The sequence below is a fragment of the Epinephelus fuscoguttatus genome, linkage group LG18, assembly GCF_011397635.1.
Source record: "Epinephelus fuscoguttatus linkage group LG18, E.fuscoguttatus.final_Chr_v1".
NCBI classification, from domain to species: domain Eukaryota; kingdom Metazoa; phylum Chordata; class Actinopteri; order Perciformes; family Serranidae; genus Epinephelus; species Epinephelus fuscoguttatus.
In genome coordinates this window covers 7553055-7581007 of record NC_064769.1, presented here as the reverse complement: position 1 = coordinate 7581007, position 27953 = coordinate 7553055, and the positions used below count along the sequence as shown (strand labels likewise).

Below are 27953 nucleotides of genomic sequence, written 5' to 3'. Positions count from 1 at the left end.
TTAATTAGTTTGTGGAAATGGGTAACCTATTTCTCATTGGGTAATTTGTCACACACTGACGAGGTAGCCAATCAGTGACCCTGCTGTTGGTGGGATCATTTCTCCCAGAATGCTGTGCAGCGAGTGTGTCACAGAAAATCTGAGAGCGAGCCAATGTTTACCTCCTATTTATTCCACACAAATAAATGAAATCAGTCAATAAACCATCCAAGGGTGAATATGGCTCTCTCTATCCTGGATTATGAATGAGAGCTCATTAATTTTCCTGCGTTTGTGTGTGTGTGTGTGAGAGAGAGAGGGAGACAATCTGTGTGTGTGTGTGTGTGTGTGTGTGTGTGTGTGTGTGTGTGTGTATGTATGCATGTATAGGTGTGCATGTTTGTTTGCTTGCTGTGTTTATGTCCACATCTTTATATTTTTGTGTGATAACATAATATTTTAATGTAATTATGTGAATTTGTATTTATAAATATGCATCAGGCCACTGGGTTAGAAATCAAACAATTGCTTGTAAAGGTCCGTGTTATTGTGATTGTCTTAATAACATTATTATGATAGTTGGCCATTTTGGGAAACAGCCATATTTGCTTTTTCGAGAGAACAAAAACAGATGTACGGTGTTACTTGTGAGCAGAATTGTATTCCTTTTGGACAGAGCCAGGCTAGCTGGCTCTTTTTTTAAGGTTGTCTTAAAAGTTACAATCTCTTTCTGTTTCCATTTGTACACCACAGCTCAGCAAAGAAACAGTGTTGGAGTAATGCGGTTGTAATTTCATTCTAAAAACACTCTAACTTTGGAAGATAGCTGCATCTCACTGTGGAGTTTATCGCCTATCTCTTGTTTTGAGACAAAAAAATAAACCTGTCCTTTAAAGGGGCTCTGTGTGAAATTCAGAGCATATGGGTGTCTGGACATGGTTGTGAACATGAAGGTGGGTTAGCCAGCGGCTAGCAGCTAATGGTACAAACGGCGGCTGTGGCTCAGAGGCACTGGGTCGTCCACTAGTCAGAAGATCATTGGTTCATTCAGTCTGCATCACAGAGTATCCTTTGGCAAGATACTGAACCCTGAATTGGTCCTGATGGCTCTACCATCAATGTGTGAGTGCATGTAAATGTTTAATTGAGTAGCATGTATGGTATGGCACTGGTGTGGTAGCCTTGGCCACCAATGCATGTATGTGTGTTTGAATGGGTGAATGTGACAATTTTAAAAGTGCTTTGAGTGGTCAAAAGATTAGAAACAAGTGCAAGTCCATTTACTATTTACTCTTATTACTAAATGGTGCTGAACAACAGCAACTGGACTGGTTGCCAAGCAGTTCATTTTTTTTTTTTATAGAAGTTCTTTGGATGTATAAAACGGGGTTGTGAGCTACCTGAAATGATGTGTCCATTCCTCGATTACCCTGTAGGTTATTCATATTGCTTTCTTCTGTAAGGGTCTTCAGATCAAAACAATCAAAAGTTGTTTTCTTAAAAATTAATCCAAGTTGTGAGTATTGTTTTAATAGGATAAATTGGTGTTGTGTCTATATGCCGGGTGCTGTGGCTCACTCTCTCTCTGATGCTGTCTGTCAGAATTACATCGCGTGAATGATTCATTATTGATATATTATCTGAAGCCTTATTTTTAAACAAGTAATATTCATACTGGCTTATATAAACAATTTGATTGTATTTCTCGATCTTTGCTGATTAACAGCTTTGTGTGAAAAGAATTTAAAGCTTGTCCCGACTACAGGTCTGTTGATTTCAGTGATTTAAGAAAAGCCTGGGCTACTAAGTGTAATTAAGTTTTACGGCATTTAATTTTACCATTATGTTGTCACTTCACCATTATTTCCTTTACTTACTGTTTTACACCTCTCATTATGCATGTGCATTTACTACATTCCTGTTCATTAAATTAGCCTACAGTTGAACAAGCTTGCAGTTACTATGTACAAAATTATATTATTTTATGTTGTAACCCTATATCTATTTCAACTTCTGCACTATTTATTCTCATTTTTTACTTGTGTAATTTTCTTTTTATACATTTTTAATGAGCTTGCTGGAGGGATCCTGAGATTTTTGTTGGTTACAATTACTTCTTTGCAATTTTTGTGCACATGACAATGAATAACTGTATTTACTATATTGCTGAGATCTAGATGAGAAGATTGATACCCCTCATATCTGTAGGCTAATTATGAAGCTAGAGCTAATAGCCCGTTACCTTAGCTTAGCATAAAGGGATCTCTGGAGGGCCAGTTTGCAGAATCGGGATGAATAAAACAACCCAAAGCTTTAAATGTACATTTGGGTGTATGAGCATTGTTTTTACAGAGATAGGAAAATAATGTGAACCTTTCCTTTAAGTTACATGCTATCAGTTGTTGGCTAACATGATCTAAACCTGTTTTCCATAGTTTACGTTTCCAATGTCTGTCCTTAAATCAACCAGTGAGATGAAAGAGAAAATTATCTCTGAGATCATTTTGGGTCACACATCCTTTCATGTATTGATAACTAATGCCTTGAGTTTTTGAGGGTGGAGGTATGTTGGTGGCTTAACATCCACGTTATGAATCCAAATTCATGAGAAGTTTAATTTTATTTGACAGGCAGAGTCTAGGAGTGCCTTGGTGATTGTTATGCCAGATGGCGGCGAGAAAATTCCATTTGAAGGTTTTATTAATTTTCGTTAAAATGGAGAGGTTCGCCGATGCTGTCTTTGCTCTCTCGCTGACGAGGCTGACTGACACCTCGCTGCTCCCTCCATTTGTCATTGTTTGAAAAGGTCTTAATTGTATTACATGCAAATGAAGAGATTTGATTTTTGCCCATTATCTATTCATAAGAGAAAATGAACAGAACATTAGTGGGTCACCAAATGAGGGAGGGAGGGAGGGAGGGAGGGAGGGTGAAAGAGGAGGAGGGAAGGAGGGGTGAGAGACAGGCAATGATGATGAGTTCGTCAGAGAGGAAGATGATACAGAGTAAAAGAAAAGTGGCAGCTTTACATTGCTGTGCTGTACGTCTTCATACTTTTGGGGTTGTACAAAAACAATCCTTCCATGCGCGTGTTTAAAGTGTGTGTCTGTATGTGTGTGTGTGTAATAGGTCAAGGCTGATAATTAACCCATGATGACTGAAACACAGCAATTACAGTCATACTCATGTGACAAATCAAAGTGACAAGCTTGAATACACTCAGGCTTCCTCCCTGGTCATCTTCAGACCATCGTCCTCTGCATCATGTGCCATATACAGTATATTCTAATCACAGCCACATGCACTGTGTTTTATTAGGTCTTATGGCACCATACAGGTTTACAGGATCTGTTAAAACATTTACTGTGGATAGTTTTCATTGGAACTGCTTTATCATGAAGACGCAGTCATTATAAAAGCTGTTGACAGTTAGGTCTTTGGATTGGCTAGAAAAACTGAGACAATGATTCTGAAAAAAAAGTTATTGTTAATCTTTTAAATCCATCCATCCATTTTCCGTAACTGCTTATTCTGTTGGGGGTCGCGTGAGGACTGAAGCCTATACCAGCTGACATTGGGCGAGAGGCAGGGTACACCCTGGACAGGTCGCCAGACTATCACAGGGCTGACATAGAGACAGACAACCATTCACACTCACATTCACACCTATGGGCAATTTAGAGTCACCAATTAACTTATCCCCAACCTGCATGTCTTTGGAGAGTGGCGGCACAACTTAAGGCGAGGTAAATGTAACATGGACTTTTTAAGTGGTTACACAGGGTAGATCCATTCGAACACTGCCAAACAGTGACCCGCAAAATCCCACAGAGATTTCAGGACGTGTTTCAGTGGAGTTCAGTAACAAAGAGGTTTTTTTTGGCTGATTTAAGTCAATTTCTTTGTCATACTTGTTTTTCAGTTACTGAGCCGTTTATGTAAGTCATCAAATCCAACCGTGTATCATCTTAATGACTCTCTTGTTGCCTAAAACATAGCGCTGTTTTCAACTATGTAACCAACTCCCAGCAAGCATTACAGTACCTTGGCTTGATAAAATTTCCACACAGGGGGCTTAGTTGTAACGTCGTGTTACAACTAAGCTGCCTATAGTGCAATTTCACAATTTTTGCACTTAAAACTTACGTTCAGTTTGAGCTAATGTCCCAAATTAAATGAGATATACTTTGCATTTTTAATTTGTCAGGCATCTTCCTGACACACAATTTCACAGTCTTGTCAATATTCATACATTCAGCAATCATATTTTGACATGTGGATCAACCCAATCTATGTACATGTATTGGTCAAACCATTGAATATGGATGATAGACTAACAGATGGATGGATACCTGCATGGATACCTATCTTTCCCATATAAAGGTGGCCAGATAGGTATCTACAGTACATACATCTATCCATCAATACATTAAGGATGAAAAGAGAAAAATACATAATATCCACACATACTGTACATCTGTCTATGTGTTAATCTTTCCATTCATGACGCATTGGTGGTTAGATGAGGGATTGACAGATGTTTGGATATCGATCATGGATAGATCTATAAACAGTATCATCCTATATTATATAGAAAGGATTGTACTGGATTAATTGTGTTAAACAGACTTTTCCAGCAATTGTCACAACTAACCCTTTGCCTGTGACAATTAACCCCACCCATGGGGTACATTATAACTTCCGCCACCTCTCACTGGTGGTCGGAGGTGAGACTTTTATTTTGATTATTTGGGTGACTGACCCTTTAAAGGATATGGTCAGAATTTTTTTTTTTTTTTTGAGTAGGCCTGAGTATTCTTGAAATAACTTGTCAGAGCAGCATCTAAAACCCCTCACCCAACACTGGAATCAGGAAGGAAGGTACTGCACAGTTGGGAGAAATTTTCCTTAAGGGCTTTCTACCAGAAAGAGTGCTCTTGGTCAAGGCAAGAAATAAAGTTGTGGTTTGGGTTATAATGAATAGATTTGGAAAGGGCTTTCTTGGAGAAGGCCAACAAGAAAAACCTCTCCTGTGCGCAAACTTTTCACTACTGTCCGAAACCAACAATCCTGGCCAAGACTGGCCTCGTGAATTCTTTTCATAAACTTCCTTTTTTATTTGTTCAATGCAATCTCGTCCTTACTCCTCATATTTCATTTATTGTAGTGACTGTTATGTTGTACCTTGATGCAGAAGGGGTTGGCCAAAAGTCAACGTGACTAAAAAGGAGTAGGAACTTAGGTTAAGACAACAAAACCACTTGATCAGGGTTAGGAAAAGATTGTGGATGATGAGACTAACAACTGATGTGACAAAAGAAGTCAGTGTTGTTTCTCGGGTCAAAGTCCTGTGCTTGTTGAGCTTATCCACCTCCAATCCATCCAACCTAAGCAGACCTCCAGGATCTTTAAATACATCCCTTGCTATGAACATCTTATAATGTCAAGGATGTGTTTACATTGGAGTTGGTTGGAAGGAGAACAAGAAGAATTCGCTTTTACGTCTGGAACCTCCTGTCTACAGCGGGTTTGAGATGCGCCCTCATTGAGGACTTGGCTCAGATTCTGGAGTTACTCTCTTATCCTGAAGCCTCCTTAAGGAATCTGATCCCATTTGGTTCTGCGGTGGGAACAGCTTGCGACCACATGCCTTTGGTGATGTGGACCCCGGCAGGATTTGGACCCTGGACCTTCCGCATGGAAGGCAAGTGCTGACCACTACTACTTTCAACACTTTGTTTCTCTTCTCATGTGTTGAGCCGATCTGCCGGTCAGAGTGATACCAACAGGCTCCACCATCGCCAATGAACCAGCTGAAAAAAAGAGCCAATGGGAGCCAATTTGGAGCAACAGTGCAGGACACACCACAGCGACTAGGGCGAAAGACACTGACTGACAGGCCAACATTGACAACAGCCGACCGTCGGCTTGGTGTGTCAAGGCCTTTACATCCAACATTCTGCTACCATAAGTACTCACTAATATACCAAATGTGTATTATTCCACAGCTGAAAATAGTCCCAAACAAATGCTATTTACTCAAGTTTGAGTTACATTTGCTAAAATTACAGTGCCTTGCTTTTTTAGAATTTCGTTCTAGACTGAAAAAAAAGTTACATTTGTGACCTTTTTTTTTTTAGGATTTTTATGCAATGAACGGACTTCAGGCTGTCAGACAGGACAGGGAAGTAAGGGAATAATGAGTGCATCGGCAATGTTAACATGAAAAAGTCATATCTTTGTAAAGAAAGAGAAACTATGGACAGATCCTGTATATTGCTAGCTGTGGACTTATGCTGGTGCCATCCTCTTGTGTTGAGGTCTGAGAGCAGATCCCATGTGAGGCAGAGGCCACGTTAGCTAAAGCAGAACACAGTGAAAACCTGATGAAGAGGGACAGTGAAGTGTGTTGGTCAAGAATGAGACTCTCTTCTACAAGACCCCTCCGAACAGCGAGGGAGGGAGCCTGTTATTGAATACTGTTGTTGGCCCATTGTTAAATTACAGCTTAATTCCTTTTCCATCATCGTAACCATTTGTTTTCCTTACAGGGTGAGGATAGGGGGATAAGATTGGGCACTGCAGCGGAGGAAAAGGGAGGGGGCAGACTTTTGCTTTGCTCTAACTCTGGTTTTTAATGCTAGGAGTGTTTCGGTGGCCATTGCATCATGACTTCACCCCTCAGCTGATACCTGCTATTGGTCATATTTGACACCTTGTCTACACAAGGCCAAAGCCGCTACATTCAGGAAACACTTTTTCCTCTCATTTATTCCCAGTGAACTCTTGAATCTCCACCATACCTCCATGTCTGTTATGAATTCATCTTTTCTCTTATTTTCACCCTAAAATGTGTTTTTAAAAATGTAACTTTCCCATGTAATTTCCTGGTGCCATCTTGGCCTTATCACATTTTCTATGTGGCTTTTTTAGCCATGTTAATGGCAATGTCAGTGGGTCTGATGATCTGCTTCTGCAGTCCTGAAATATTTCAACACCTGTTGGTTGCATTACCTCAACATTTGGGGCAAACATTCATTGTGTCCAGAGGATGAATCCTTATTACCTTGGTGATTCTCTGACTTTTCCTCTGGTACCATCAACAGGCCATATTCTTCACTTATTCTGAAATATTTAAAAATCTACTGGATGGAATGTCACATTATTTTGATACTCACCAGATGACATGTCCTAATGTTGGCCATGCTTCGTCCTCCAGAGCCACCATGTGGTTAACGTTTCTGGTTTTGGTTTGTGTGTGATGGAAAATACATTTTACTGGTTGATTGGTCCACTGCTTTAGGCCAAGCTCAGTCACCACAAGAAAATGTTGGCATTGTAGGCTATGTTTTGACAAACGACAAATGTGTTACATATGTATGTTTCATATGTATCATATCAACATAACTGATGATCTGACTTTGTCACTGAGGATGGGATATTGGATGGCGTGACAACTAGGTGAAACACCCGCCAAGCTACACATCACTGCAGACCACTGTTTGAGAACAACAAACAACAAAACCAGTCCCTTTTAGAGTCATCACTGTGTTTCCAGTGGCTTTTTAACTGAAGACTCAAAAGACAGCATGCACATTCAAAACTATAAATACTGGGAGCTGGACAGAAGAACAAATGCAAAAATACAAAAACAGGTCCACACACCAGAAACTGCTCCTTTTGGAAATTTTAATCAGATCATTACATGTGATGTTTTTGGTGCAGGAAACATCACGTGTGGTGATCTCATTAAAATTGTGTGGCTGTGTGTGGACCTGTTTTTGTATTTTTGTATTCCAGTGGCCTTTTTGCCACCAAATGTGGATGGTTTTTACCAACCTGCTGCTGTTTTTCCCCTATGGATATTTCCACAAAAGCTTTTTTTATTTATTTTTTTTTATTTTTTAACCAAGACATCACTGCGGTTCCTGCTGGAATAGTGCCATGAAAAGCGGCTGTGTTTTACTGAGACATTTCCAGCCAGAATAATGCCACAAAATCTGTTTTTAAGCCCAAATGTGATCTTCTTCTTGCCATAACCAAGTGGTTTTTGTGCCTAAACCTAACCACACATTAACCACAGCATTTCTGAAACGTAAAATTTCAATGTATCGGCTAACGTACAAATGTAACGTAGGCTTTTGGTGGTTTGCAGAAGCCTACAATGGCAATGGCAACATTTTTTTGGGTGATTGGGTTTTTGGTCCAGATTGAAATATTTTAGCAACTATCAGAGACATTGTCATAAAATTTAGCACAGACCTTCCTGATGCCCGCATGATATATCCCACTGACTTCGTTGATCCTTGCTCATTTACTCTCTCACCATCTTGAGGTTCACATTTTTGACTCTGAGATAAATATCCTGACATTTATTTGATGGAATAACACGAAATTTATAGATATTCATGCCCCTTTCATGATGAATAGTAACAACTTCGGTGATTCTCTGAGTTTTCCTTTATCAGAATCATCAGGTCAATTTTCTAATTTGTTCAGCATTTTGGTTTATGACCAGATACCCTCTAGCTTTTTAGCTGATAGGTGGGTATATTGTAACTGAATAGAAAAAGAAGTGGGCATACCCCGTATACCTGAGTATACCCTCCACTACACCACTGCCCCTAAACACATGAAATTCCTATCAGCTCCAGCTGTACTATATGTTCTTATACTATATGTTCCATGCTAAACTAAGATGGTAAACATGGTAAACATACCTGCTAAACATTTGCATGTTAGCATACTGACATTTAGCATTTAGCCCAAAGCGGCAGTCTTGTGGTTTTGTACTCGGACCACAATCTTTCACATCATTTGCATGAATTATATAGTGATTCAAAACAATTCTCTAGAGTCTGCATATTTGACCCATCCATCCAGATATCTGACAGATAGTTAAACAAACAGAGCACCACCCATCCCCAAATCTAAAGCCCATTCACTCCACCTCAAACCAATCCCTCTCCCTAACCCTCCTCCTTTCTCGAGCTGCCCTTGAGCTTTTCTATTACCGCATGGAAAGCACCTCGCAGCCCCTGACAAGCGCGGCGGATCGACACTAAATCAGAAATCAGTGCCAGCCGCAGATCTGAGCCACCATGAAGGTCACAGGCCCTACACTGCATGTCGTCTCAATCGGGGGAGCAGGAGTAGACACAGCTTGGGTGATGTGTGACTGTGTGTGTATGTGTGTGTGTGTGTATGTGTGTGTGTACGTGTGTCTACGTGTGCCTGGTATGTGTGTTATCTGTGTTAGCAGGAGAGACACTGAGAGGAGGAGGATGGAGAATGGAGGAGGAAGATATGAAGAGAGAGAGCAGGTCAACATTAATGCAGAAGTCAAGGGCTGGAGGAAAGAACTAAAGGCAAGTAAGCAAAACTATAGACAGTGCAGTTATTGAAATCATGCAGGGGAATCAATCAAATGATTTGATTTAGTGATGATTAAACATATAATTTAGATAAAAGGGAAACACATGGCAAGAATACCTGGTTTTCCCTGGCTAATGGAGGTTTGAACCTTCCTCTGATCTCATGGGATTGTTACATACTGCCATCTAGTTGTACAAAGGAGAACAACAGCCATTTCAACATAGGACATTTCCTCTGTCCTCTCTGTTACCTCACTTGATTGTTTGAACTTTACTATGCAGAATTTGAAACTTCATATTCCTCTGCTGAAGGGGGGGGGGGGTTACTTTGCGCTTACCCTACATTTGTGTATTTACAAGCACACTGGAAGCCAGTGCACAGTGCACAAGGCTGAATTGGTTTAGTTTAACACACAATGACTGATAACTCATACCTATCAAAACCAAATGTAATTTCCGTTTATCTGATTAAAACTTATTTTCCTCTTAAATTAGTTAGGCTAATAAAATAATTCATTCAGAGCTCTGTGATAAAATACTTGATGTTGATGAAATATTACTATTTTAAACTTAGATTTGGTTATGATTTTTTTTTATGATGGAAGGAAATGTGAAAATCCAATGATAACTTCTGACTTAACAGTGTCTGGCTATGAAAAATGGTAATTTTGACAATTTTTAAAGAAAACATGCATGTTTTCTTTAGAAATCAGCAGTAAAATAAAAACAAAATACGTGATTAAAAGTTGTATGGCCCTTCCCTGAACCAAAATGATAATCATAAGCCCCTCCTCCCAATTCTTATATACATATACATATTTGACATGTATCCCCCTACTGTAGTTTGAGTTTGCCTAGTTATACTAATAAAGCAGAGGACCAGAGTCACGTTCGCAGTAACATTTTACAATGATGAAGGTGGATTTCAGGCTCTAATTGGGCTCCCTGTTGTCAGTCAACACTGACAACACAGTTTGCATATTCGTAGACTGTGTATGAGTATGCAATTTCAATCATTTTTGACATGGTAATTTGACTTCTTTTGGCGGAAAAACACAAACATTTTTTCAAAACAAAATATTTACACTATATTTTAAAGAAAGTCTAGCGCGCTGCCCTTGAGTAAAACACGACAAATTAATACCAATAAATAAAATGTTTTAGTGAAGCAGTCCCAATATTTAGCGACGTGAATGACTTCTGTTCTACCAAAGCTTCCGTAGTTTGAGTCACATGAATGATTTGTTTAGGTCGTGACAGAAATGCACCTTTATTAACATGTAGCTAGCTTACATGAGATTGTATTAACCTTATATTTTTGGTAAACTTATCCGGTCAACAAAACGAAGCGTTACATCAGGAAATGGTCTCACACGGGTGATAAATAGGGCGATATTTCATCTAAGCGGAAGCGTTTCGGGTTTCTGTGTTTACGCTAATGAGAGGTAAGATAACTGTTAAGATGCATGCCGCTGTAACGCTAGCTTGTTTTTTAAGCTTCCCAGTTTACTAACATACATGCTAAGGTATGTTTCTGGTTCATATTAAGATAAATATATAAACTGGCTTCATTCTGTCTCCTTCAGCTGTCGTCTATCGCTCATAAACGATGCTTCGCTGGATTCTTGGTGGTCGAGAAGCTCAGGGTTCAGTGGAGGTAAGATGTAACTGTAGCTAATAAAGCTAACATTTTAATGCTAATTTAGCTTTTTGGTTAATGTGTCTTCCCCTTGTCATGTTATTCCATGATTTATCCTCACAGTATATATGGTAATAATGTTTACATCAGTCATCCCTGTAATCTCCACAACCTTCGTGGACAGCAAAACAAGATTTGCAACCAGTGGTGGAATGTAACTAAGTACATTTACTCAAGTACTGTACTTAAACACAATTTTGAAGTGCCTGTGCTTAACTTGAGTAACTTTATTTTGATTTTACCTTATACTTTAACTCCACAACATTTCTGAGGGAAATATTGTATGTTTCACGTCACTACATTTCTGTGACAGCTGTAGTTAAATCTCAGATTGAGATTTTAAAAAGCTATTAAGGCCATATCAGACACAAAACAGTGTTATAGAGTAAATGAAACCACCCAACAGCACATAGGATTTGTAAAATTTGCTCAACTGACTCTGCAGTTCACTACAAGACTAAAATGCTGAGTGAGTACTTTTGCTTTCACATTTTGATGATTATACTTATGATGATTTGGAATGCAGGACTTTCACCTGTGAAATTGCGTATTTAAATCTTGGTTCAGCTTTTTTGCTTAAGTGAAATGTCTGAATACTTCTTTACTACTGTTGCCGACTTTGTCAAACTTTAACAGCCTCTGCTCCCCTGTGTATGGTATAAATATTCACCAGACATTCTTGAGAATTGGGAAAAATCCTATTTTTGGGCCACTGATTCAAATTTTTCTTGAATAACATACACAATGAATGTCATAGGTAAGATCTGACGGAGCTGACGTCTTACAGAGTTGACAAAAAGTTATATATTTATTAATTCCACAGCAGTCATGGTGAGTAGCCGTTTTATTTTTCACAGTTGCTGAGAGTTCATGTAATGCTAATCAAAATACAAATTTTTAATCCATAATTCTTATTTAGTTTTGATTTAGAGGGGCTATGGAGTTTACTTGTTATGGTTTTGACACACCTGATAGCAATATTATTTAATGAATTTGTCAAAAAAACTAGAAAGCTTACCAGTACTCGAGCAGTTTTAAGTGAGTGAGTTGTTGTGATATGGCTAACCTCTTAAATTATGTTTTAGTAGAAATCTGATGGAGTTTACAAAAACTGGGACACATCTTTAAAGGGCCAACATTTAAAAAAAAAAATTAAAACATAGATGATTGAAGCCGTACATTTTTACACCGATGGTATCAATACTGTTAGTTTTAGATTATGAAAGCTTAACACATTGTATAATTGCTTGAAGCTTATTTCTTCGCTAATTGCTTATGTGGGGACAAGGCTACTTTCTATCACAGGGCAAGTTTAGAGGTTAAAAAATGAAAGCAGATCAAAAATTGTGGTAAATCATATTTTTTTATATGTATATGTCTATCTCTATCTATAGATAGAGATATAGATATATAGATAAATCCTTTAAAAATAAAATAAAAAAATGATATAATTTTAATTTTTTTGTTTTGTTTTAATAGGACATGATTTGTCCCAATACCAGAGAGGTTAACAATCTCCATCTTCTTTTTTACAAAACAAAATGCTTCTTATTATGTCTATTTTTCTTCTGTATGTATATTTATTTTGTTCTTTTTTCATGATTGTTGTCTGCTGAGTTAGTGGTCTTTTCTGTTGTTTTTAACTTTATATACAGTTAAATTGTTTAGTCCATTGGTTTAAAACCTCTAAAAAGTCACCAGACAAATTGGAAAAGTCATGAAATCATTAATAGGAGAAGAAAGATCTAAGGTCAGTGACACAAATCCCTACTCTTTTTGTAGACGTCTCCAGAGTCTTTGTTTTATTAGAGGGGATTAATAAGAGGGAAAATGACTCGTAGGCATCTTACACATTTCTTGCGGCCCCAAGTAGACCAGGGCCACAAACCAAAAAGACTGGGAACCACAACTTTAATCTTTAACAGTGCACTGTATTTAATAAGCATATTATCTTGTTTTAGGGTTAGAGCTGAATCTGAAAAGCAATTATAGGTGTCATGTAAGTGTAGTGCAGTAAGAAATACAGTATTTCCTGTTGAAATGTAGTAGAGTAGAGGTAGAAAGTACCAGAAAATGGAAATACGTAAGTACAAGTCCCTTGAAATGCACATAAGTACTATACTTTAGTTACTCTCCACCTCTGCCTGTCCCTGCTCCCCACTCTCAGCCTGAGTCCACTGTCTGTTTCTGCACCCCAGCCTGTTTGTCTCACTACTTTCCCTCTTATGTCTGCAGAAAAGCCCCGTGTTGTGCATTGGAGAGGAACAGCCCAAAAACTGGTTCACTGAGCTGCAGGTGCTGAAAGGACATTTTGACATTGTTCGATTTCTGGTGCAGATTGATGACTTCAGGTAAGCAGACCACAGCTCCCCCCTCCTCTCCTATTTTTTTTCTCTCTTTCTAACCTCTCTCCTCTCTACCCTTGGCTGGCCTCGATCCCTCTGTGATTGACAGGAGATCCTCACCTACAGAAAACTTACAGAGCATGACAAGAGCCCAATCATCACCACTATGTGATTGTGTGTGCACAGTACAGTTGAACCAAAGCCCTTTAATGCTGTCCATGCACACATGCACGCACACATATAAAGGTTTTGCACCTGCTCTCCTCTCTGCGCTGCTTTGTGGAAGCATGCTGCACACTAGCATGGTAGAGTGGGCCTGCATAAGTGGTCAGATTGGGATTTATAACAGAACTAAGTACGTGTGTGTGTGTGTCAGGAGGTGGGGGGTTGGCTTCACGCCTGGTCTCCTCCAGTAATAACCCCCTCCTCTGGGTCTCGTCCTCTCCGCACACAGGTCCACAGTCGGGGGCAAAGGCCAGAAAATTCTCTCCAGATTGCTTTTGAAGTCCGAAAATGTATCCTCGACAGTTCCTCTCTTCTCATTTTATCTCTCTTTTTTTTATCCGGTCATCCTGTCTGTTGATTTTGGGAACAGGTAGTGCGGATGGTTGAGGGTCAAAGGGCAAGTGAAGGTGGAAAGCCCCAGGACAGATGTTTTTTTAAGATTTCTCGGGCGGAGATGGAGCTACGGGAAATGATTCCTCACACAGATAGAGACTGGGGTGTTTGACTATGTTTAAGATGAAGCCTGCCAAGTGCACTGAAGGATTTTTGTCACGTATGAGTCTACCTACAAGAAAGATCATGTATCTTTCATCTTATGATTTCCAGATGTGCCTCAGCAGGTGATGATGGCCTTGTTTTGGTGTGGAATGTGGAGGTAATATGCTGCAAGTTGATTATTTCACTGCATTGTGAAATTGCACGCAACACAGTGGCACTAATTGCTTTTTTTCTCTTTTCTTCTGTTAGACCGGGGAGAGGCTGCAGGAGCTGAGGGGCCATTCTCAGCAAATAACAGCCATAACCACCTTCACTTGTAACAATGGACTCATATCGCACACCTATCTCATCACAGCCTCCTCAGACCGAAGTCTCAGTGTATCCTCACACCAAAAGACATAGACAACAACTGTACATTTACAGACGTACTAAAATCATTCATACGTTGTTGTTGTGTTTGTAAATCCAACTTGATTTTCCTTAACCTGATGTGTCAGCTGTGGGACCCTGATACAGGCAACCGGGTTCAGACCATTTCAGATCTGCAGTCTTCTGTAAAGGTAAGTGGTAAGTCGTTTTAGAAAACGTACTTTGTTGCGTAAATGTAATGAAAATTTTGCCTGTAGGTCTCATGCCTGAGAAAGTCACTTTTACGGAAACTAAAAATAAGTCCCTTAAAGCTCCCAGCACAACACAAGTCTGAATTAAATGTGGTCAAATTGACATACAGGCTACAGCAGCATGAGGTAACACATGAGCAGTTAGGAAAAAATAAATGCATCTTGCTCTGCCTTAATAAAGGAATTCTTCAACCCCCAAATGATCCTTTGTTCATCAATTACTCACTCTGTGTTACATTGCATTCCGGGTACTCTTAGTGTACTGCATTTTTCCATACTTCTCAGTGTGAACGCACTTATGCACTCAAAATATTAAGTGTAAGTACAGAAGTACGCGATTTGAGATACAGCACAAGTCTCATTTTCTGAGTGATATGCTCAGTAATTCCCGAACAGACAGCTCTTTCTGAAGGGGAACTGAACAGAAAGTGAAAACTATGTATCCTTGCTATAAAGCCAGACTCCATTGACAGAAACAATAATTTTACCTTGCTGAACACTGGAGCTGCTGGTCTTTGACTGCCCTGATCAGGTAGATTGTTTATATTATTGTGTGACTCGGGTGTTTTCCCTTCCCCACTGGAGATAGCCATGGCCGGAGGCATTATCTTTTCAGATTGTCCCTACGTCCGTTTGTCCCATTCTTGTGAACACAGTATCTCAACAACACTTTGAGAGAATTTTTTGAAATTTGGCACAAATGTCCATTTGGACTCAAGGATGAAGTGATTAGAATTTGGTGGTCAGAGGTGAAAGGTCAAGGTCACTGTGACCTCATCCACCCCAATTTTTAATTAGTAAATATTTTCTTTTTCTTATTGCTATTGTGTACACTTCTGCTTTGTACAGTTAAATGTTTCATGTTACACCTGATTTCTGTATTAACCATCATGCAAGCTAATGTTTTTATCTTTAAAAATGGAAAATATCTTAAATTGTTTTAGATAAAACTTCCAAGTTTTATAAAATCTGCAAAGATGCACCACACATACTAATACAGACCATATGTATATGCTACGTTTTTTTTTCCTTCACATTCAGTTTTCTTGGATATTCCAGCCATGCATCTCTGGGCAATTAAGTTTGTATCGGCAGGATATGTAACATACTAATTAAAACGTTTGACTCTAAAGGTTGTTCTGCCAGTTGTGATTGAAGATAAAAATGGTAATTGCCTCCTCTTGATCATACATTAAGGTTAATTGCAGCATCTATAGGCTAATTGCATTTGGTTTCTTTTTGTCGCTGATATTTTGATTGTGTGCACATGCATTGATGTATTTGTCCAAATTAAAAATAGCACATGCATGTCTTGTGCTGATCCAGCTGTGTGTGTGTGTCCCTCTCTTGCAGTGTTTGCTGGTGCTGGAACGGCTGTGTGTGTGGGTCTCTGGTGGGGAAGAACTGTGTGTGTGGAACAAAGACTTTCAGCTGCAGTGTCACAGACAGAACCACAGCGACACTGGTGAGGTGAAAGAAAAGGAAAAAGAACTGTCACAATAAAGCTCCTATGTGCTGATTGTTGCACCAGCGCTGCTCACCTCTGACACTGCTGTTTGCACAAAAACTGATTGATGTTGTTATTGTGTTTTTGGCATTTTGCAGGAATAACTGCCTTGATAGAGCTGCCTAAGAACTGCATAGCAGCTGCTATGGATAAAGAGATAGGTAAGAGACAAATGATGGTCAATAATTACGGAATATGTAATGCACAAATAGATGAAACCTAAATGCATTAAAAGAACACCAACAGTATTTTTCTAATCCTTGTTTGCAGTGATCTACAGGCTGACAGTCTCCACTGATTCCTCCCTGTCAGTGGCTGAGATCCGCTGTCTGTCTGACCACCAGGACAGGATTCGAGCTCTTATCAACGTCAATGGTCAGTCTGTTGGGAAACTCTCATTCTTAACTCGTCATTGAAAATCAGTGGCTGCCTTCAATTGTAGAGATATTGAGAAATTGCATGTTTCAAGTCATTTTAATTCTATGTTTTCCTCAGACGGGCTCTTCGCCAGTGGTTCCCATGCAGGCGAGTTGATCTTATGGGATGCGATCGATTGGAACATCCTGGCCTATGAGCACATCCTGTGGGAGGAGTCACAAGCCAGCACTCAGGCGGAAATACGATTGGCTGCTCCCAAACCTAGTGAGATGTCCATTCAGCATCTGACCACTAATGGAAAGGTGAGGAAGACATCATTAGTGGCTGTACCCATTGTGTAAAATTGCTGGTATGTTGTTTTGTTATCGTTATCTGTGCGTGTGTGTTGCAGCACATCCTTGCAGCTGTGGGCAGCGGTCTGTACGTGTACAGCCTTCTGACCAAGACAGTGGTGGCCTACAGGAAGGTTGCCCATGACTCTAATGTGTTACACACCATGCTGTTGTCTGACAGGTGAGATATATGTGCTTCTGTGCTTTTGTATGTTATTGTAACGTCTTTTCCTTATATACACATACCATCAACCTTCCAGGGACTGCAGATGAAAATTAGCCTGTATGGCTATATCTGGCACATTTACATGATTTAAGTGATCACATTAATTGATGTGCACTGTCCCTTTCTAAATAAGATAAACATAAACATAACAGTTATCGTCTCTTACCTCTAAACTAGGTTGGTCTTTCTGCTTTCCCCTTCAGTTAATATTCTCACAATATTTCAGATTTATCTTGCAAACCTTGTGCAGATCCTGACCCCCAGGTTGGGAACCACTGGTCTAGACTGAACAGTGTAACAAGCTTGTGCTCCATTTCTCATCCACATGAGACCGCCACTGCTCTCCTTGCCAGAAACTAAAATCAGTGCTTAGAAATGATGAAGTTCAGATCATATCAACATGCTTCAGCACTCTAACTGCTCCTAAATGGCTCCTGTTAGAATAAGCTGGTTTGAGACACAGTTAAACAGTAGAGCAGCAGGCTTACTAAATACTGTAAAAAAAAATCTTCAGGTTACATCTGTTTGATTTGGGTTTTTTTTTTACATATTCTAAATCAAAAGTAGAATAATTTTAGTAATTAGATTATGCATATTTTTGATGTACCTGTCAAAAATTGAAGTGATGACTTTTTTTTGTTTATTAACCAAAATTTGGGAAACAAGGATTTTATGTATTTAATTTGAGTTGTGATATATTTAAAAATGAAAATCAACAGATGCAGCTCTGAAAAATATCAATCATGAATAAATAACTAACAAAACAAACACTGACCAGTTGATTAATTGGTTCATGTTCAGTGTCTTGCACCATATTGTACCATCTTTTTTTTAGGCTTACAAGACACATACTGCAACAACAGCCAAGATTAGCACATGGCAAATCATAACATACAGTTGCTCAAATTAGGGAGGGGTTAATTTCATGTCTATGAATATATGCAATGCAAGTGTCCTAATAGTGAAGGATACAGTGCTCTGTGTCTTAGCTGGAGGTGAGAATTACCAGAGGTGCTGTGATATGATATTAACACAATACTTAGGTCATGATACAACATTATTGCGATATGTTGAGTGTTGCGATAAAATATATTGCGCTTTATTACCTTTTTTATTACCAAAATGTGATGCAAAGCAGACTGACTGACCAACACCGTCATAAAACCTGTCAGAAATGCTGCATACGCCTGACAAACTGAACTGTTGGCAGATTTAATGCCCTCGAGGTCAGGTTAAGTACCTGAGCCAAACACTTTACATGCAGGTATCCCGTTAACTAAATAGCAACATCTGTGTTAGAAGCGTTGTCTGTTACAACCACAATCCCCCATTCTTGTGCTGCATTTTGCAGGAGGTCTGCAGTGTTTGCTCTGGTGTGACTTTAGTGTACTACTTTAGTTTGGAGAACATGAGACATCAGTCGCCAGTTCTCTGTGAGATAATGCGCCGTTATAGTCACATATGAATCCACTAACCTTGAAGTCCAGGCGTCACTCTTTAATGCCCCCCTTCCTGCTGTACTCAAAGATTCCTCAACTTTATGCTTCACTTCTCTGGAGAGCTTTGGTACAACTGTGTCAGTGAAAACACGTCGGCATGGAGTCACATACCTGGGTTCTAGTGTTTTTGGCACGTAACAAAGACCTTTGTTTTCAACAATGCTGTATGGATGCAGATCTTTGTAAGTGAAGTAGTTAGGCTGTTATTTTCTTAGCTATCTCAGAGTTGGATGGTAGTTTTGTCAAGTTAAATGTATCCAGTGTTGATTGATTTTTCGGCAGAGCGGGTTTAGTGTTACCTTGCCACTGTCAGTGGCTAATGCTATCTCTGGATGGTGGAGTGTGAGGCGAGCCCTTATGTATGTAGTATTCTCAGAGTATATTATTCTCATATGACACTGCTTGCAAATCACGTGTCATATCCAGGTCCTCTTTTCCTGCCATGTTGAGAAATCAAAAATAAGTCCAGACGTTTGATTAAAATGGTGACACTGCATTTCTGATTTCTTTCTCCGGTGCCTCTGTCTTTGTTTTGATGAACTTCCTGCCAGATGCCCCTGACTGAGACCTCTGCTGACCTCACTAGGAAAAAAAAACATCAGCACCATCTAGTGGAGCTGAAAAGCAACTGTGATTAAAACAGCTGTTAGACTGTTGGTGTGACTCTGTTTCTGTTCCAGTGAGCTGATGTCCTGCTCTGAAGATGGCAGTGTGAGGATGTGGGAGATCCAAGACCTGCCTTTGCCTGCTGAACCAGCCTCTGCAGGTGAAACATACACAACAGGACGCACACATATGGTGACACATTTGCAGACATATCTTCCTATTTCCTCCTGTGGATGTGCCACCTTAAGAAAACTAGACTCTGTTCCCAGTGATAGATCACACTCACAAGTATGAATCAGAAAGTTCAAAGCCTGAGGAAAATTGCCTGCACTCAACTTTAATGTGTACAGTTGAGTGTCTTGATGTGTGGGTGGTGTGGAGGTGCAGTAATGCAGTCCAGATGTGGTGTTGTGTATATCAAAGGAGAGAGAGTACTGTTCCAGCACTCAGAGAGGTTGTGTTTTCTACTTAAGTGGGGTGGTCTAAAGTTGAGTGTGTGTCTGTGTGGTCGTGTGGTCTTTGATGGTCTAGCTGTTTGCAGTGGGTGCAGAGCTCTGGTGACTCTGAATACATCTTGGCTGGAGCATCCACTCAGGCCACTACACTTGCTAATCATCACCAAAGGCGAATTATTTGTCCATCATTTGTTTTATGTCTCCAGGAAACCAGACCAAAAACAGAACTAAGAGAGAACATTCATCAGGGGGACACAAACACAACACCAAATAAATGCTAATCTTGCTTCATACCTGCTATATCAAGATAAGCAAATGTTTGCTGACAAGTTTGTTACTTTTTAAAAGGTGATGATATGTTCATGGTGTGTTGATAACTTGTTTCCACTGCCCCCCAGTGGCCTGAAAAATATCAGTTATTGCAGGTTTAAAGCTTTCTAGACAAACACAACCTTTACATGAAACATTTTAAACACTTGCCTCTGAGTCCAATCGAAACTAAACACAGAAAGAAGACATTTGAAGAACACATTGTCATTGGATTCTTTGTAAGTATAGAAATATTGATTAGAGCAGCTTTAATGTCAGTTGTTTCATCCTCAGACATTCTGATTTGATCTGATTTGTCCTCTAATGATCTGTTACTGCTGTGTTTAAGCAATCCTCCCTGGCTTTAATCTCCACCTAACATACAGAAAAACATTTTGTTCATTCAGTAAGAATAAACTGCCAGAGTATAGGTAACAAGAAACATATGCACAAGATCATTTTGTATTATGTCTTTATTAATCCATTATTCTAAATCTCAGTCTTTCCTCTCTGTCCATTAACCCAGGGTTCTTTGGGATGTGGACTTTTGGCCGGTCAAACAAACAGACTGGTCCTCCGACAAAGAAGGTCATGGACATCCCAAACATCAGGACGCTGGAGTTGACGGGTGATCTGATTGGACACTCGGGGGCAGTCCAGGTATGATTTTTTTAATGATGTCCAAATTTAGGTTCTACTTCAAAATGGTGTCCCAGTAATGCTTTAACAATTCCTTTTTGTGTCAGATGTTTGTGAGCTTTAAGGAGAACGGTTTGGTGACCTGCTCGACAGACCACCTGCTGATTCTGTGGAAAAACGGAGAGAGGCAGTCCCATCTCCGCAGCCTGGCACTTTTCCAAAAGCTGGAGGAGAATGGAGGACTCTGACCTTTAACCCTTGAATTACTGCCTTTAAAAAAAAGCAAAGATGTGAAGCTGTCGGGTGGTGTTGGTCTAAAATCATTTGGATTTATTGTAATGATTGTTGTGTGTGTTTAATGATGATGTAATGGTTGCTATTTGCCTTTTGACTGAAAGTATTTAACATAAATTTAAAAAAAAACTCAGTAAATACCTCATCTCAAAAAAAAAAAAAAAGTTTGAATTACTTTTTATTTCTGGCTTAAAGTGCGTTTGTGCCGGCATTGACTATAAATTGTCATGTAATTTGTTTTAGCCACTGGCACAAATAGGATACGTCACAAACACTCCCCTGCTCACCCAGACGACTGTCTGGGCGATAGTGTGTGAGCAGGCAAGGTGTTTGTTTTTGTATCTTCAGGGCTCCAGAACACGATTATTTAGTTGCATTTTGCGACCATGGAGCACCAGTGTAACTTGCAAATACTATGAATATTATGCAGTGAATAATTCCTCATTTAAACGATGCCGCTGTAACTGCTAACAGCTAAGCTGGCTGAAGTCAAGTTCACATCAAAACATCAACATGTCCAACCTGAGATGAACCGGGTGCTTCAGCATGAAAGCACCAGTGGTTTTACTTTGATTTATTTCATTGTAACATTATTTTACGGTACTTTATTCAACTTTATTGTAACAGCACTTTAACTATTATAAACAGTACTCTGTTTAACTTTATTGTAACAGTAGTTTATTTAGTAGTCTACGGTAAATGTAGATTTCAGTATATCAAGATGTATGACGTATCACGATATAACTTAAAAATATCACTATATTATTTCTATGCTATAATGCCCTGGTTTAATATGATGTGTTAATTAGTGAGCTGTAGTTTTTTTGTTTGTTTGTTTTTACCTTTGGACTGAGTCAGGCTATTTTTCCCCCTGCTTCCAGTTTTACTCTGAAGCAATGCTTTCACTCTCCTGGTTGTACCCTTATACTTACCGGACAAATACAAGAGTGGCAAGAATGTCAAACTCTTCCCTTAAATTTCTTGCTGCCATTCATGTAACAACTTCATATTTAAAGAATGCTTTAATCATCTCTCACAATACATTTGTGTGTTTGACAGAGAACATCAAAATAAGACATCATAATCCAGAGAGCAAACTAAGTCAAACATTTCAAACAAACATGGTAGATTTAAGTGACTCAGGTGGAAGGGTTTTTTTTTTTTTTGTTTGTTTTTTTTTTCACGACTATGCATGAGGCAGTAAAATCTTTCAAAACACACATTACAGTTCTCATGGCCAATGTTTGTTTCTTTGAAAAATAATTTGTACTGTATACAACATTATCACTTTCTAATTATTGTTCTGTTTATAAATTATACAAAAGCAACACAGGATTGGCACGCAGCCACGGCCATCAGTGTCAGAGATGAAAGAGAGAGGAAATAGAAATCACTGTAAGTGATGAAGGCTTATCATTACGCAACAAGCAGTTATACAATCTGGTTCTGCCTCAGTAGACCCAAAGCGAGGCGTCAAGCGACTGGCTGTCATCTCATCTAACTGATATCATCACATTCCAGTCATTGCTGTTCACAGAAAAGGCATGTCTGACATGTAAATCTGAAATATTTAAATTGGCTTTGTGAATTGAAATCTTTGTTATAGACTAGCAAAAAATATCTTCTCATGATCAGAGAGCAGTCATGAAACATTCAGAGGTGGAGCCACATTTCAAGTCACTGTAAAAAAATTAAAATCTTATTTTTAGAGATTCTGGAAATTACCCCTGCAACACATAACAGCCCAAATAAACAAGTTACATAAGCAAATGATGTCAAATGCAAAGCAAAAACAATACGTGATGAGTATTTACAAGAACAGCAGGTACATTAGGTAGTTAGACAGTGTATTGCAACAATAGCAGACCTAAACACTGAGACATGACAAGATTAAGGCGTTGATTAAGACCTTGGTCATCAAGAAAATAATGTCATATCATTATGAAACGTTGAATGTGGATGTGACCACTTCTGTCTTTTCAAAATGAACTGATACAGTAACAGACAAACCAATAGTGGAATTCACATCTGATCCAACTTCCCCTGATTCAGTTTCTGTCTTCAAAAAACCTCACAGTCATACAAAACAGAAAGGATAAAATGTCAGGCCCATCATGACCATCATGACCAGCAACATACCTAAAGCAATTTTTTCAAATATCTAAAACATGTATGGCTTTTCTTAAGAGAGAAGGAGGAACTACTTAAACAATAAAAAAAAAACAAAAAAAAAACTGCTCTGTGGAGATGACCAAAGAATAAGGCACCAGTAAAAAGCTCTCTGTGCCTTTGGTTAATACTGTAATGTGCGTTTGTGGAGTAAAACTCTTGGAACTAGAGCTGGTAATGCATAATAATGATATTACACAATTTTACCGAAGCAGCTCAGATCATGTATGGATATCTGCAGATTTAATCACCATTTTGATTTCTAATCCAATTTTCTTATAATATCATTCTAATACTGCTGAAAGGACTGATCAGTTTTTTTGAAGTGGGGTTGTATGGGGTTCTTATCCATTATCGGTGTGTTAAGTAGATAGCTGTCGGCACGCCCTGAGTTTGGAGAAGTAGGCTGGAGTCTGACACAGAAGCTATGAGATCTACTGCTGTGGAGGGGTCAGCAACAACACTTATTATAGCCACTTAAAAAAATCAATACCAGTTTAGATGTATTTAGAGTATTTTACCATTTTACCTTAATGTCAGACAGCCCGTTCTGACGAGAGAGTGGTTAACAGCTTCAGTTCCTCGTGTGCTGTCGTCAAAGCCACCAGACTCCATTGAGAAAAATGTGTTATTGTGTGACTTTAGCAAATCCAAACTAACCCTTTTAAATGCCAAAGTCACACAATAACACAAACAAACTAACAGTTTGAGGTGGCAGTAGACCAGCAGCTCCTGTCTTCATTGATATTAAATCAGTTTTTCTCAGTGGAGTTTGGTTTTGAAGACAGGCATATGATGGTTTAATTTTCCTGTTGGAATTCACTGTCTGCAATGAGGTGAAGCTGGCGATTGTTTAGCTTCCATGTCAGACTCCAGCCTGCTTCTCCACACTAGGGGTGTACCGACCAACCTCTACTGTATGTAATATCCTGTCTATGGATAACAACCCCATGCAACCTGACTTAAAAATCTGAACTATACCTTTAACCTTAACAGGTTAAAATTTAAGAGAAGCTACATGGATGTTTTACTAAATCATAATACCGATTGAATTCTCAAATATCAAAGCAAACTGCATTTTCTATTCGCAGTCACAGTGGGGTAATAACTAGTTTCTTTGGAACTGATCTGACGAATACCATTATACTGATTTAATGTTACTGCAACACCCCCATATCGCCACCGGAGGGCAGAAACACCTTACAAATTTCATGATCAGATGGCCTTTGTGTTATTTCTCTGAATGCAAATAATCTGAAAATCATGTGCATTCTAGATTTCTCCCCAAAACAGAGCCAGATGACTGCAAGGTGAATTGCAGTTGCAGGATTTTTGAGATACAGTGAAAAAAAAGAAAGAATCGCTTTAACCAAAACCATGTGAGAGCTGGAGCTGATTAGTGCTGGAGGCAGACAGACGCTGTGCTCGGCAGCTGCTGTTTTTACAAGCTGGATCCAAACATGGATCTGCTGCTCCTTCATACATCTGTCAGGTCGCTGTGAGGTCCAACACAGCTACTCCCTACTCTAACAGCGTTGCATGGCCTCTACTGTACAACAGTCAGTGTTGCTTCACATAGAAAGCTTATTCTTATAGTGTTCAGAAACTCATGAGTCAGTTTTGTTTGCTCTTATTTGGGTGCAAATGTCTACAGTTTGTGTCACAAAGCTATGTGTGTATTGTAACATCTGATATTTTTGTATTACTCGATGAAAGCATCATTGCTAACAGCTCTGATACAGTGCAATTCTGTTCCTCCATTTGTTGACAAAGATCTTCACCAACTGCTTTCACAGTGCACAAAGGAAAATGATACCTACATGATCCTTAAATCCAGCAATCATCCCAAGCTCTTCTTTGATGTCAGCTCTGCCTATGGGGCTGGTTCTCCCCCCTCTGACTGGACCCTGGTACTTGGCCTACTGTCTCTGGAACTCCCCTTTCTTAAATCTTTCCAACAAGTTCTCTCTGTGCAGGTCCAAAAGGATGGGGATTGCTAAGTATTTGGTCCCAGACACAAGTCAAAGTGTCTCTCATACTGCAGACCATATCACAGCTTATAAGAATGAATGATTCCAGCTGAGCACCTTCTCAAGTTGGCAATTTGAAAAGAAACAAGCATGAACTTCAGTGCTTCCAGCTTTGGTCACCATCTTAATCACCATGTTTGTTTTACAGCCATAGACAGACGTAGAATGAAAACATTTGTTTAAAGAAAATTAGAGAAAAAACTGTGAAAAGCCAAAACAGCAAGAAGATGCTCCAAATGAAAATGTCTCCATTAGCTAAAGTGCAGGTTTGTGGTGTGTTACACTGTATGGTACAGATTGTCAGGTGAGCCGTGAGGTCCACACAGTTTCATAGAGGTGCTATTAGGAATACTTAAAAGGGCCATAAATGTGGACGGGGCCCTCAAATGACAACCTGTTCTCCACTGGCAGAACACCACCTCCACCTACAACCACACAAGAAAAGAGGCTGTGATTTGAGATTGAAACAGCGTCTCAGTGTTCATCAGTCAGTGATGTCTGCTCTCAGGGACCCCGAGTGGCCACCTTCTGGCCGCGAACGTGTCCGGGGCCGCCTGGGAGGGCACAGAGCTCTGTCGAATCACAGCTGAAGAGACCAACTGTTCCACCGCAGGGCTGCGTTTGCTGTCCTACCTACCCTGCTCAGAGTGATAGATGAGAGGAGGCGACGAAGAGTTGGTCAAGAGGGAGGGGGAGGACGCAGGCTCTTACACTTCATCTCGTCCAAACCCTTCCAGTACTTGTAATTCTCCGACAGGTGTTCCATGAGACCAGGCAAGCTGGCGAAGGCTGAGAGAAGATATGCAAAAACAAACCACTGTGATATATTATATATATATTTAATATATTAAGTTATACTGTAACTTTTTAGGATTTTTTTTCTTTATTATACACTATGCTATGAATTTTTATTACTTATTACAGTCTGTATGATTTTTTTTTACATATCATACAATGAAATTTATGACTTATTTTTATATACTACAGTATGACGATTTAATTTCATACAATACTATGACTTTTACAACAGTTTTTGTGACATACTATACTGTGACTTTTTATGATTTTTTTTGACATAATATAATCCAGGAATAAACACAAACAACTAGGTGAAATGTCAACTGATAAGACACACCTGCTATCAGACACTTCCTGTTATCATTCCACATGAGCTACTGGGCACAAAGATGTGTGTGTGTGTGTGTGTGTGTGTGTGTGTGTGTGTGTGTGGTTAGTTGATTTATAGTGGCTAATGTTAGGCTATGTATGCTCTGCAATGTTGCTCCCACATTAAAGGACTCTTTGGGTGAAAAGGTCTCTGCCTTTCTGTCCATGTGTTTACATCCTCATTTCCGGCTTGTTGATGACCAGGCCTGCATCTTTGAAACTAACAGTGACCCCATGGTGACCCGACAGTGACCCTGATGAATTGAAAGCTGCTGCTGCATGTGTGTTTTTGTGTTTATGTGCAAGTGAAATACTGCTCAACTGCTTGTCCCTCCCTTAAGCGAGTGATCGTGACCCCCCATCCCCTCTAGTATTTTCCCAACTTCCTCTCCCCTGGCGCTCTAGCAATTTCTCTCTGTCCCACTGGCATTTGGAATCTTTCCGTGACATCAGAGCTGCGTTGACAGTAAACAAGTTCCCTCTTGGGGAGAAAAACTAAAAGGAAAATTCAGTGGGAATGGGGAGCTATAAGCACCATACTATCCTCCTCCTTCTCATCCCTTTCACGCGAATTCCAACCCCGCAATCTGACAAGAAAAATGAAATCGACTGAGGCAATTAAGAAGGCAGAAATGAAGATCTGAATGTATGAGATTCTGGTTTATTCCAACAGTCTGACGTTTTGTTTCATTCATTCCATTTGAATAGCTGAACAAATCAAAATGTGGGCAATGTTGCTGAGGTTTTGGAACCAGGCAAGTTCTGTTTCTACTTAAGCTGCAACTGACATAGAAAGCCAATTAAAGAAAACAGAAAGACTGAGAGAAAAAAACCCCTCAACCCCTCAAGGTCTATTTACCAGCTTTTACTGGTGGAAAAAAATAATGAAACTTAGGTATTATTTTTATCTGGTCAAATCAATTTCAAGCTCATGATTGTTTCATGTTAAATCTCTTAACTTCAGCTTGAAGGAGCTGAGTAAATTGGCTAACCAGAGAACAAAACTATTTGGAAAAAAGAGGAAGCATGAGAGCCGAAGACAAGGACAGAAAAAAATGCAAACAACTGAGAAGTGAGAAAGATATTTAGTGTATTTCTTTGGCAAAATGGAAATAATCATTATATTGACATGTATGTTGCCATTCAATAATTTCCAGTGAGAAACGTACTGTCTTTACTTTGTTTTACAGAGAACTGATAGAGAGCTTTGTCATATTTGCTGTACAGACTATGAGGCCCCTTGAGGCAAATTTTTTGATTTGTTCTATAGAGATACTATATAAATAAAAATGATATGACTTGACTTTATTAAGCTTTGTTGTCTTTGTTCTGCTGTATGTCTATTAGCATTTAACTTTATTGAGAGAAACATTTGAGAGTCAAATTCCTGGTATGCATCCACATCTTTGGCCAGTAAGGCTCATTCTGATAGACTGCGAAATTCAGCCATGGCTGTACATAATGCTTCAGATATATAGATGTTTCTGTTAAGCAGCTGCAATTTCTAAAATGTGATTGCTTCACACACATCTTCAACCAGACCGCACAGAAGATCCATACAATCAGCATAGTTTCAAGGTGAATACCCAAGATTAGTGTCAC

At 39.3% G+C, this 27953-nt stretch overlaps 2 protein-coding genes across 3 annotated transcripts in view; one reads left to right on the top strand and one right to left on the bottom strand.

Annotated features, from left to right (window-relative positions):
- Positions 1 to 10577: 10577 nt before the first annotated feature.
- wdr41 (WD repeat domain 41) lies at positions 10578 to 21777 on the top strand. 2 transcript variants are annotated; one of them, XM_049603943.1, is made up of 14 exons: positions 10578 to 10798; positions 10940 to 11010; positions 13288 to 13403; positions 14229 to 14277; positions 14370 to 14498; positions 14618 to 14680; positions 16094 to 16205; positions 16346 to 16408; positions 16518 to 16622; positions 16743 to 16927; positions 17017 to 17138; positions 19363 to 19448; positions 20579 to 20712; positions 20799 to 21777. In XM_049603943.1, the coding sequence occupies exons 2-14, from the start codon at positions 10963 to 10965 to the stop codon at positions 20937 to 20939; spliced, it is 1353 nt and encodes a 450-aa protein (XP_049459900.1). In that variant the 5' UTR covers positions 10578 to 10798; positions 10940 to 10962; the 3' UTR covers positions 20940 to 21777. The 2 variants fall into 2 exon arrangements, with proteins under 2 accessions (XP_049459900.1, XP_049459901.1); XM_049603944.1 differs by lacking the exons at positions 20579 to 20712; positions 20799 to 21777 and adding an exon at positions 19950 to 20567.
- The window catches only part of pde8b (phosphodiesterase 8B), a 67388-nt gene continuing 61211 nt past the window's right edge, over positions 21777 to 27953 (bottom strand). The window contains exon 22 of the mRNA XM_049603940.1: positions 21777 to 25973. Within this exon, the coding sequence (XP_049459897.1) occupies positions 25864 to 25973 (110 nt within the window). The 3' untranslated portion in view covers positions 21777 to 25863. The remainder of the gene's footprint in view (positions 25974 to 27953) is intronic.

Bases quoted from the DNA above. Each gene is read 5' to 3' on its own strand.
- wdr41 (XM_049603943.1), top strand. From the start codon at position 10,963: ATGCTTCGCTGGATTCTTGGTGGTCGAGAAGCTCAGGGTTCAGTGGAG. The intron at 17,139-19,362 runs GTGAGATATATG...TTTCTGTTCCAG, and splicing joins ACCATGCTGTTGTCTGACAG to TGAGCTGATGTCCTGCTCTG. The intron at 20,713-20,798 runs GTATGATTTTTT...TTTTTGTGTCAG, and splicing joins GACACTCGGGGGCAGTCCAG to ATGTTTGTGAGCTTTAAGGA.